This window comes from Magnolia sinica, chromosome 16, assembly GCF_029962835.1.
Source record: "Magnolia sinica isolate HGM2019 chromosome 16, MsV1, whole genome shotgun sequence".
NCBI lineage: Eukaryota > Viridiplantae > Streptophyta > Magnoliopsida > Magnoliales > Magnoliaceae > Magnolia > Magnolia sinica.
Window position 1 is genome coordinate 11,401,259 of NC_080588.1, and position 13,071 is coordinate 11,414,329.

At 38.4% G+C, this 13,071-nt stretch overlaps 1 protein-coding gene across 3 annotated transcripts in view; it reads right to left on the bottom strand.

Moving 5' to 3' along the window:
* LOC131229794 (serine/threonine-protein kinase 1) overlaps positions 1-13,071 on the bottom strand; it is a 126,020-nt gene that overhangs the window by 16,410 nt on the left and 96,539 nt on the right. For all 3 annotated transcript variants that reach the window (XM_058225813.1, XM_058225812.1, XM_058225814.1), the window contains 4 exons: positions 9,083-9,164; positions 4,689-4,820; positions 4,409-4,559; positions 1,502-1,649 (listed from right to left, as the gene is read on the bottom strand). In XM_058225813.1, the coding sequence (XP_058081796.1) occupies positions 1,502-1,649; positions 4,409-4,559; positions 4,689-4,820; positions 9,083-9,164 (513 nt within the window). The remainder of the gene's footprint in view (positions 1-1,501; positions 1,650-4,408; positions 4,560-4,688; positions 4,821-9,082; positions 9,165-13,071) is intronic.

The following is a 13,071-nucleotide window of genomic DNA, read 5'->3' on the forward strand; positions in this document are numbered from 1 at the left end:
GCCACCATTATCGTTATTATCTCCGCTACACTCATCCTGTTTCTCACACCACTTTCCTACCATGGTTTATTAGTCTCAAGGCTTTCACCCGGGACTCCTTGATAAAATCATTGTTACCTTTCATTAAAAAAGGAAAAAAAAAAAAAAAACATAGCCGTCAAAAATTATAGTTTCAAAAATAGTGACCAGGAGAAATTTCAGTGACTCCAAAGTAATAATAAATATGAATGTGACTCTAGAAAGCAGGAGTGAGAGTGAATTCCAAAGAAGTTGCTAGAGTGGCACCTTGAACAGAAGGTTCTGGCAGCTAAGATTAAGATACCTCGTCGATGTTATTGTCTTGAAGGATTGGACAGACTGGAATTTTAGCAATCTGGTAATAGAAAGATTTGGGAGCTATGCAACACAACGGAAGGAATTGAAGTAAATTCCCTGCTGCTATGTAGTTGGTAACAATTGGACTTGTTTTTGCTGGAATCCAAGCGGTACTGTTATACCCATTATATCATAAAATCTGATAAACTTGTACAATTCACCGACATCATTGTATTGAAACATATTTGTTGCATGGTCTCGATTAAACTTTTCGCATAACTAGTGATCATTTTTAAAGTAGGAATTTCCGGGATAACAGTCCCAAATTGACCCACATATTCTGGATCAACATATGTATTAGAGAATGAGGTCCTTCAATGCTTGTGCTCAGCCAAAGGTGACTACTGTAGAGAAAGTTTGACTTTGGTTTGGCCATGAAATTGATGGATATCAAGTCTACGAACGTCCTAATCAGTAAGGAAAAAATATGTAAGTGCAATATCGAAGTTATCTACCACAAAGGATGGTTCAAAACAAGAACCCATATTTCAATACAACAATTGCAGAAGTAATAAAGATCCTATGCAACAACTAACGTTCAATGTTGTGCCAAATGGAAAATTGTGGAATTTGTGGCCAACAAGGTGAGATTAGCATTTTGGCCGATGCAGAATATGGGACCTGCATTAAGTGTGGTTCAATTTCCTGCTTTCTCCATCATCATTACGCACAGCAACAACCTGCATATCTCACTGGCATGTTGGCATTTTTGGATTATGTTGACTTTGGGAAAAAGGAACTTCCAGAAGCACTTGGATACTTGATCAACAGATTCCCATGTATCGAGGCAAGACATGACGCTAGTTCCTTGAAACACCCCACCGTTCATATTTAGATGAGAGGAAAAAAAAAAAAAAACGAGTATCAAAATCCCAAGGTACATGTGGGGAATATAAGCTTATGCATGTCTGTTGAAACATGTGAGGGAGCGTATCAGATAAAAACATGTGAGGGCACGTATCAGACAAAACATGTGAGGGCACGTATTCTCGAAGGACTTGGTAGATGAAAAAACATGTGAGGGCACGTATCAGATAAAACATCTTACTGAATTATAAGCTTTTAAAGTACGTTATCTTGGATATAGGTGCCTAAATGTACTGGCAGTAAGTATTGAGCAATAAACCTGACAGTAGCTGCTTTGTCTCCTGGGGCACCAGAATTTTCGACATCCATATCTGCGGGCAGGATCTGTTTTGCATCAGAAGCTGATTCTTCAATGGTTGCCTTGTTTGTCTCAACTTCTGCATGAACTATAACAGTCCCAAAGTCGCCTGTATGTAGTAGATTGTGTATCTCAGAAAGATTGCTCCAACTAGTTATTAGAATCTTATGTTTTCTACATTAGTAGGGAAAAAAAAAAAAAAGCAAGTCACAGTCACATATTGTTTGGCCTGGCTCACACAAATTGGACATGTGGCATGATAGTCCATGTCTGGGTCATAAATTGAGTGGTCTCACCATGGATGAAGCAGATGGAGCAGCAATGGATGATACAACCCATCCAATTGTTAGACCCTCTTGCATTAAATACTTCCCACTGACTACCTCTTAACATGGAATTATAGGTGATCAACCAGACAGTTGAATCTTGAGATTGTCCAATCAGTGAGATTCTTCCTACCGTGGCTGCTGCTGGTGCAAGGTGGGACACCAATATGATGAACAGTTCAGTTAATGGACTGTTGTGCTGCCCAGTGTTCGAAATATCGGTATTGCATTATGTATCGTATCCTTGGTATAGAGATACGTATCAGTTATCGCATGGGATATATCGTTTGTATCGGGTAATTTATCGCACTTTTTACGAAACATGGGCAAACATTGGGAAAATGATTGAAATTTTCAATGGAACTTTATGGATTGTTATAAAAGACCTTAACACACTTTTAAATCATAACATCTCAAAAAAGCACTCGTAATAGGTTTCATTTGTATAGGGTCCTTAGTTATGCATTGCCTGACCGAACTAATGCAACTATATTCAAATTGAATGCACAACATTTAGAGTGTATGTGATGATTATTTCATCAAACACTTCTAAATACTTCGAAATTAGACTCAATTGACAGCTGGTTGAAGGGAAATTTCGAAAAAAAAAATATTTTAATATATATATATATATATTTAATTAAAAATGATTTTTATTTTTCAAAAATTGACAAGGACTAAACAAATCAGTAGATCAGCCCTCATACATGCTTGATTTCATGTTTGGAGTGCAACATTGCAAGCAATTTGGGAGAAATTGGGGAAATTTTGAATTTTCCCCAAATCGGACCACCAACACTGACATTTCGAAATTAGAGTGTATGTAATGATCATTTCATCAAATACTCCTAAATACTTCAAAACCAATCTTAATTGACAGCTGGTTGAAGGAAAATTTTGAAAAAAAAAAAAAAAAAAAACATGGAGAACATTTAAGAACCAATGGATATCGAAATCAAAACTCTAATTCCATGATTTTTCAAGCCAAACATGAAGGGGATTGGATATTGAAAATGCTCATCAGATCGAACATGTGGGATACAAGATATGACGTGGGATATATCGGCTAATATCGTCGATATTTAAAACGATGGAGCCGCCTACCCAGTTTGATAGCAGTACTCTCAATTTAGGTTCCCTCTCTGTGTGTGTGTGTGTGTGTGTGTCTATATATATATATATATATATATATATATATATATATGAAACAAATCTCGCAAACACAAACAGATTTTCCCCAACACATATATTGTGATACCACTGAATTAGATTACCATATAAGGATCATGGCAACATGAATGGTATATCTGGTCAGCAAGAATATGCAACAAGCCTGTGCATGTCTGTTGTAAAGATAGAATGAGAGGATGTTGAAGATTCTGTTTCTAAAGTTATAGCCTTGTATGTAAAATGTACAATCAAGAAGCTAAGATTGAACAGCGAAAACATAAGAAAATAGAATTTGAGATATCCTCAAAGCTCAGATTGAGCACTATCTGACAAGAAAAATTAATAATCTGACATAGAAACTATATCAGAGTATGTGTGGAAAAATAAAGCAGTTTGAGAAGGATAAAATCAAGAATAGGGTAATTCAAAGTAGCCTTAGAGTAGCCCCAATCAGTGTTCGAAATATCGGTATCGCACAATATATCGCACCCTTGGGATACAGATACGTATCGGTTATCGCACGGGATATATCGTTTGTATCGTGTAATTTATCGCACTTTTCGGGAAACATAGGGAACATTGGGAATATGTTTGAATTTTTCAATGAAACTTCAGGGATTATTAAAAATGACCTTAATACACACTTTTAAATCATAAAATCTCAAAAAAAAAAGTACACATAATAGGTTTCCTTTGTATAGGTTCCTAAGTTATGTGCTGTCTGATTGAACTAAAACAACTATATTCAAATATGTTGCATAACATTTATAAATGCATCAAGACATGTATATCCACACCGTCCATCTGTTTTGACATCTTAATTTACGGCACCATACCAAAAATGAAGCATATCCAAGACAACATTCTTACCAAAGAATGGTCTAAGATACAACATTGAATACATGGTCAAAACACATACACACACGCGTGCGCGCGCGCGCACACACACACACAAAAAGAAGAAGAAGAAGAAGAAGAAGAAGATAGATTCTTGGATATCTCATTTTTTTTCCCTTAAATTTCTAATATTTTTCCATTTTTTTTTTCTTTAAAAGAAAACCTTACCGATATGGCCCCAATACCGATATGTGATACCATATCATATCTTTTTTTGTCGGGCCAATACACCCGCTGATACCGACATTCAGAACCATGAAACAGACTTAACAATGATACTATGCCAATCCTAGGGTTGAGGATTCTATATTCTTCTCTACTAGTAGAATTGTTGTTTAGAAAGAGAACTACTACTTTCATCTTCTATTCGCTCATCCAAAGTCAAATCATGGCGACTTTCAAGTAACACACCTACTGCTATGTGCTAACAGAATGTAACACTGATATAAAATGCTGATGAAAATAGTCCACCTACCTTCTCCAGACAACTCTATAGCGTTATGTTTTCCTGAACAGCTATTTACATGGAGTTCATTTGGAGATTTGTGAGATGGGATTTCTCGAGGTCTTGAAGGAACAGTCTCTCCATAATCTTCGTTCATACTTGGACCCTTAACTTCCTCCAGCTGTGCTATAAAGAAATGGAACAAGGAAAAAAAAAAAAAAAAAACACATGAAGAAATGGAATATAAAATAAAAAAGAAATCAATGGGCACATATAATATCAAGAAGAACAATGAACGCTTCAGTCATACACCATCTGAAAGAGTGCTCTCTGGAACATGATTATGTGCTTGAGCAGCCATTGTAGCTCTTATCTGCCTTGCTTTTTCAATCTTTGGCAATATTGATGAAGCTCCCCATTTGCATTTTTCAATGAACTTGTGCTGCAATTCAAATTCAATACACAACTTTACATAGAATGGGGAACATATGAATTAATGAGAGGTTTCTCAAAAATTTTAAACACTTAATGTACCATATGATAAAGCCCCTATGGGAAGCGTGAGCAAGCTTCATTACATTAGTAACACAGCTAAGGGAACTTGGCAGATCTGATCATTGCCAAAATCTTTTGATTACCGGATGATACAGCATAACACATGGGATAAGTTCAGTGCCACAATGAAGATGATGTGGCTGAAAAATTAGGAAATTCAACTCAGCATGATCTTTTTCTTCTTCTTTTATTTTCCATGTTGGAGTTCAAGTTCAGTTGGGACATGTATTCTATTTTACTTTATTTTACTTTAGATGTTAAATAGAGGGTTTTCAGGGAATAGGCAACTGAATGGTAGCTTAGGATATTCTATTTTCCTAATTAAACTAAAAGGATTATAATCATCATATCAATTGTTTAGATGGGGAGGCAGACAACTGATTTTATTTCAGTAGTCTTTTGCATGATTTTCTGCATAACCATGTAGCTCAAACACTGAACAGCAGATTTTGCTCCAATCTTCCTTTGTTGTTTGTGGTTTGCTGCACTCACATCTTACGTACCGCGATTTCTTGGAAGAATTTCTCTTTATTTGCATCAGTGATCCACTGCCTATTCTGCTCCTCTTTCTTGCCTGAATTCAAGACTGGCTAATTTGGACATCATTTTTGGGGGAGCTGCCACAATTGGTCGGTTTCTTCTCAACAACCTTCAACATTTTTAAGACAGCCAACACTTCATAGTGCAAACAAGAAGTTCAGGGCCAAGGCCTCAATATGAGAGGAACAAGTATCCAAAGTGGGCCCAAACAGTGTGGGGGAAGGAGCCCAACAGTCACTCTGACAGCAGCTTAACCTCAACATTTTATATCTGAAGAAAGGGAGAGTTTATGCGGAAGGCTTGGGGGGTGAAAAAGGATTCAAAGCAGCATGACATTAACCAAAATCTTTCATGTGTGACAATTGTTTGAAGGCTTTTAAGCCTCTTATTGTTCCACAGGATAGCTCCCTCATCAGCATGACATTAATTAAAATTTCTTAAGCCTCGTACTACGAGTTTTACTGTAAAAGTATGCCAGCTTTCAGATAGTTCAACAGATAACTCTATCCACAATTAACCTAACATCTGACATGCAAGCTATAAACTGGATAATACATAAAAGGTGAATTAAATGTATGAATGCCTGTGAATGAATTTAATAGTAAAAAAATATGTTAAAATTATACTTCTTCAACTTTATATTTGGCATTAGATGACAATTTTCCAGTCCATGAAAATCTCTCCTTTGACACTCCCATGTGAATGTATCCCCATTTTAAGATGTACCATCATCATCTAAGCCATATACCAACTAATTGAGGTCACCTACATGAATCCCATTCCGCAACTCCACTCTATCAAGGGCCATAACTTCCATTAGATGAGGTCAACAAGTCTTTTGTTGCTACCTCCACTCAAATCCTTTTGGGCCTTTACCCCTTGCCCTTTTAGAGCCTTCAACTTGCACCAACTCACTCTTAACTGATGCGTTCTTGGTCTCCGTTGCACATGACCAAACCATCTAAGTCTACTTTCCCTCATCTTATTACCAATTGGTGCTACTCCCAAGTTCCCTCAAATCTTCCTCGTCTTGCCACTCATCCATCGCAACAATCACATTTCAACCACACTCACCCTATGAATACACTGTTCCTTGGCTACCTAACATTATGTCCCATAAAACATGGCTGGTCCTATAACTATCTAATGCAGGGGCATTTTCACACCGAGCTTGAGTGGGATGGCTTGTGGGATGTGGGGGCACACTCGGGGTGGGTGGCCCGCAAAACCCATGTAATTTGGGAACCGTGAGGAAATTGGATGCTCCTAGTGCAGGTCCATATAAAATTTTGACAGGAGTGGGCTCTAATGCGTATGTGGTGGATCTTCCATTTGACATGGGCATTAGTGCAACATTCAATATGGAGGACCTTGTGGATTATGACAGACCCACACATCTATCTTCTAGCCCTCCTGCAAACTTTTCTCCTATCCCAGATGATAGTGTCCCTGACCCCGTCCCCAGCCCATGGCCTTTACCAGACTTTACTTCCCACCCATTGCCTTCTCTTCCTTCACTACCTGGTTGGAAAGAAGAGATCGGAGATGTTCTAGACCACCAAGCGGTCTCTACCCACCATGGAGGATATCAGAAATACCTTGTGAAGTGGAAGAACAGGTTGGAATCAGACAACACTTGGATTACAAAGGTAGAGTTCCAGGGCATTGATCTCGACCTCTTCGAACATTATCACAGCTTTATTTCACCAATGGCGAATTCTTCTCAGCCGGGGAGAATTGGTGGGGACATCAGAGGACCTACTCGAGTGTACCAGAGATGAAGACGACCACCCCCATTAGCACAACTTTCTTTGTGGATGGGAGACGAGTTCCAAATGGAGCCCGCCGGGCCATTTTGAAGACCACACATGCATTAGACGTGCATTAGGAAGACCCCACTTTAGGATGATGCATGTAGGTTGTTTAGGAGACCATTTTAGTCATGATTTTAATTTCGTGTCAATCCAACCGTTGGATCTTGTTGATTAGGTCATCAGGCCACCAGATCTTCTAGATCTGGACCCCTTAGACTATGATCATACTTTCTTTATGTTTTTTGTTATTTTTATGATTTATTTGATGGTTGAGATTGATGATAAATATTTTGCTTATTTTGGATGATGGGCCATTTCACTTTAGTGATTGGCATAGTTATAATTATTCTGAATTTTCAATTATAAAAGCAATGAGGGTGGAGGTCCAACCCTAGTGGTGTTATTGAGAAAGAAAAAAGAGAGAAACTCTCTTATGTAAAGGAATTTTCCTCCTTGCATTTTACGGTTTGTGAGAAACCCTCCCTTCCAATTGAATTGTGGAAGGGTAGCTTGTTTGGTGGTGGATTCCCCAAGGTACATCATTCCTCTTTCTCTTCTTCAAAAGGTATTCTTCTTTTTCTTCTTTTGTCTTCATCTTTCCTCTTCCATTACAACCTTTTAAACCCATTAACCCCACTTAATCCTCCCTCTCTTTTTTCTCCTTTACCTAGACACGTGTGGGCCCTCGTTTGGGGTTTTCCCTCTTTTGATTTTTCCTCCAAACTCCCTTATTCCTAGATCTTTTGAATCCCTAAAAAACCCCATTCTTAAATCTCTACCTATGAATACAAAACCCTAATGAAAATCTAAAATTTTGTGAAACTTTCCCCAAACCAGAATTTTGCTTGCATCTTTGTCTATCCACGTGTTTGTTGCACTACCCACGCTAGATTGGAAGTCCCTACTTCTAAGTGGGCCACTCTTAAATTATTTTATATTTTCGTGCACCGCATATGTGATAACCCAGGATATTCGTGTCATAAATCTGAATTTCCGAAACTATTATGTGGACATGCTTGATTTTACATGTTGATTTCTGGAATTAATGTGTAATTGATCTCTCATTTTGTATTCTAGGATAGTTTCCATCATCCTACATCAAATTTGGTATCAGAGCGGGAGGTCTCATGTTCGAGACTCTTCACTAGGGGTGATTAATGCAGGGGCATTTTCACACCGGGCTCGAGTGTGGTGGCTCTAGGATGCAAGGGCACACTCGGGGTGGGCGGCCCACAGAACCCGTGTGATTTGGGGCTCGTGTGAGGCGGGTGGCTCGTGTGAGGCAGAACCGATGGATTTGGGGCCCACGAGAAAGGTTTGGCCGAGGACCTAACCCATGGATGTGGGGCCTCAGCTATGAGATAAGGGATCAATTCGCCATGCTCTATCAATTCGAGCTTTTAAAGCAAGTGGTTAATTGTCCTGCATCACTATCACATACAATTTTTCCTTCAGTTTGAGTAGTACACATCATTATCATAATCATCATCATCTAAGCCTTATCCCAATTAATTGGGGTCGGCTACATAAATCTTGTTCTTCTATTTGACTCTATCAAGAGCCATACCTTCAATTAGACCATAAGTCATCAAGTCTTTTCTTACTACCTCCATCCACGTCCTTTTGGGCCTTCCCCTTGCCCTTTTAGAGCCTTCAACTTGTGCCAACTTACTCCTCTAACCAGAAGAGTTCTTGGTACTAAAGTAATAAATTGTGTCGAAGCCAACCCATCTATTCCATTTGAGATTGAGATCATGCTTCATGAGTGAAATGCACATAAGATTTCTACACATACCTTCAGCATCTCAACAGCAGTAGGACGTAAACGTGGCTCTTTAGTAAGGCACTTTGCAATAAAATCATGGAATACAAGGGACCTGAACAAAAAAACAGCTGAAACAAAATTAGTAGCATACACTAAACAGTAATAGTACTGAACATAAACAATAGAAAAAAATATGGAATTGCGTGCGTTTGATGCAAAAGATCAGTAATTAAAAAAGAAAAAAGAATGCAATACACAAATTGTGAAAGCAAGATTGCAAGAGCAGCAACTTTGAAAATAATGATGCAGAACTACTATACATGTAATTGATCTATAAATTGACACTAAATCGAATAAAACAATCTTATTAATGAGAAAAACAGGACAATTTATCGACATATGTACAAAATTAGTCTAATCACATATATGCTCCAGCATTACTTAATCCATTAAGAAGACCTAAATCTCAAATGGGCCACACGGTGGTAATTAAATTACTACTGTTGAAAAATTCTTAGGGACCACAGAAGTTTTAGATCAAGATCATATTTTTTTTTTCACTTCATCCAGGTGTATATGACCATATCAAGGGGTTCGATGTAAAATAAACGTCACAGTGGGCCCTAGGAAGGTTTCAACGGTGGGTGTCCTTAGCACCGTTGCTTCCTATGGTGTAGTCCATTTGAGCCTTTGATATGCTTTATTTTTGGTCCAGTATTCTAGAATGATATGAAAAGATGGATGGACGGTGTGGATAAGATTCATACATCACGGTGGTCCCTCAATGGCCCTTGGATCCTCCGCCTGTCCCAACCTCCGAACAGGCGGGGTAGTACCTAATCCGTGCCCATCCGCTACACTCCAAAAGAAGCGGATTGCGTAGTGAGAAAACTCTGTGAGGTCCACCTTGATTTATGTATCTGATCCGCTCCTTCCATCAATTTTACTAGATAATTTTAGGGCCTGACCCTAAAAATGAAACATATAGAATGTTCAAATGGACCACACCGCAGGAAACAATTGAATTGAACGTCCACCGTTGAAAACTTCTTGGGGGCCACAGAAGTTTTGGATCAAGCTTATATTTATATTTTCCCCTCATCCATGTCTGTATGATCTTATGAACAGGTTGGATGACATATAAACATCACTGTGGGGCCCAGAAAGGTTTCAACGGTTGAAATCATTAACCCCACCGTTTCCTATGGTATGATCCACTTGATCTTTGGATATGCTTCAATTTTGGTCTCAATCGCTCAAATTAGATGGAAAAACAGATGGATGGCGTAGATAGACCACATACATTCAAGGTGGGCCCAACTAAGTTTAGTTAGTACGATAAGAGCGTACTGAGTAACTCGGTGCGAAATCCGATTTCCCACAAAAACCCAAGAAAAGGCCAGTGTGAGAGGGATTCTCGCTCGAGGGAAAAAATAAAAAAATTAACCCTTCTATTGAAACAGAAAGAGGGAGACAGTGAGATAAGAGGGGTTTTGTGGGAGATTTCAAATCCCTAAATCATTCCCAAATCGAGAGTAAATCTCAATCAAATCTCTGATTTTTTTCCGAAATTGCGACAGAGCTTTCAATTGAAACCGAAGAGGGAGATGGTGAGATTTTTCTTACCTTCGGCGTACGCATACCGGCTTTGTCGATCGAGAAGTTCCTGTTCCGACTTCCGATTAACCAGGTACGAAAATCACTCTCAATTTTTTTCCCCCAATTTTTACGTATTCACGCAATTTCAACCCCAATATTCCAATTTTTCTTCTGATTTTTATCTATTTATCCGAGAAAAGAGGTAGTTAGCTACAGTTTTCTCGTGATAGGCTGTGGTTGGTGGCTACAGTCGATATTCCGATAATATCACCCGTATTTCGATAATATCTCCCGATATTTCATCAATAATCCTGAAAGAAATGAAATATTCCAATAATATTGCCCGTATAAAAAAAAATCGCCGATAATTCGCCGACAACTGGCAGAGAAAAAAAAAGAGGAGTTTTCGGTATCACAACGTTGGCAACACCGATATTATCGTCGATATTATTGACTTTTCACCGATAACTTAAACACCATGTACAATATATAATAAGTAATCTCTCTCTCTCTCTCTCTCTCTCTCTCTCTCTCTCTCACACACACACACACACACACACACACACACACACACACTAGAAAACTTCGATTTTGAAAGTTGATTAGAGTTTTTTCTCTCCTCCATCCAATAGATACAATCTTAAAGCCAGAGAAGCCTCTGACGCCACCAAATCTCGTCGAAAACCAGCCCATAACCTTCGAAACTTGTCAGAAACACCTCCTGACCCTAATTCTGGTGCCAAAACTAAACAAGAAGCATCCTAGAACCACCAGATCTTGCCGGAAACCAGCCCATAGCCGCCAGCATGGCAGAAACACCTCCAGACCTTGATTCAGGCACTGGAACTTCACTAGAAACAGTCCAACATTGCCAGAAATCATTGGAATCCTTTTCCCCTTCATCAGATCTAGTCCTATGCCATTGGGTTTTCTGGTCAGGGCTCTTTCTAGGACCAGATTCAAGTCCAGGGGCCTCTATTGGTGCTGAAAGTGCCCTATGGACCACATATCAGGGTTCGATAAGCACGAACCACCTTCACTTCTAGATCACCCATTGCTTCCATGCTTGTCAAGCAAGGCTCTTTTCACACATCGAATTTGCTCTTAGGACCTTCGTTAGACACTGAGAGGCTACATCGAACTAGTGTTATCCCTCTTCTTTTTCTTTTTCTTTTTCTTTTTTTTTTTTTGCTTTTGTTAAATGGGATAGAAAAACAAACCCAGATTCCATCTAAACACATGAATAGCCCTAGTCTTACAATAACTACAATAAAAATAGTTGAAATAAATTATTTGGAGTGGTCCCAAGCAATCTAAATGTATAATAGAGCATGGAAAAGACTGGGAATACATTACATGAACCAAGAAACAGCGCAATGATGACGATCCCACTTATGATGAATGCGAAAGTGAAAACTGGCTTATGTTGTCCTAGGTACTGAATTCAACGAAGCCCAATATTAGTTTTGGTCTTTATCGCTTGAAAACTATAAAGGATGTATCGGATAAAGTGGTCAAAATGCACTTTGACTAGGAAGACTTGGTCCACCCTTATCAACTCCACCCAAAGATTAACAATCTCAAACAGGATGATGAAACTATGGAGCAGCATTTTGCTAACTTGAACAAAAAATGGGAGGAATTGGATAATTGTCAAACAACTATACTAGAATTAGAAGATCTAAAAGCCATATACAACAACTCAAAATCTTTAAATTTCATGTTGGTCTTCGTTTAGACTATGAACCTCAATTAATATAGATTTTTGGGAGAGAATCTCTTTTTACCCTTGAATCTGTATATAACCAGTGTTCGAAATATCGGTATCTCGTTACGTATCGTACCCTTGGGATACGGATATGTATCGGTTATCGCATGAGATGTATCGGTTGTATCGCGTAATGTATCGCTATTGTTAGAAACATGGGGAAACGTTGGAAATTGGTTGATTTTTTCAATGAAATTTCAGTGATTGTTAAAAAAGACATCAATACACACTTACAAATCAAAACATTACAAAAAACAAGTGCACATAATAGGTTTTCTTTGTATGGGGTCCTAATCTATGCGTTGTCTAACTGATCTGATGCGAGTATATTCAGTGTCTATTCATATAATTTATAAATGTAAGAAGACGTGCAAATGCAAGCAATACATTCAAAAGCAAAAGAAGAATCACTAGATTAGTTTACATGTTTGATTTTGATTTTTTTCCAATTTTCCACAACTCGGTCCTTCTCCTCGAAATCTCGAAATCAAAGCTCCCAATCCATGATTTTTCTTGTTAATCATGGATTTGTAACAATTTGACACCGATTTAACATGATTTACAAAAAGAAAAAAAAAATGCTCACTGGATCGAACATGTGGGATGTATCCCACTACATGTGCATTTCGTATCGTAAAGGTGAGATACAAGA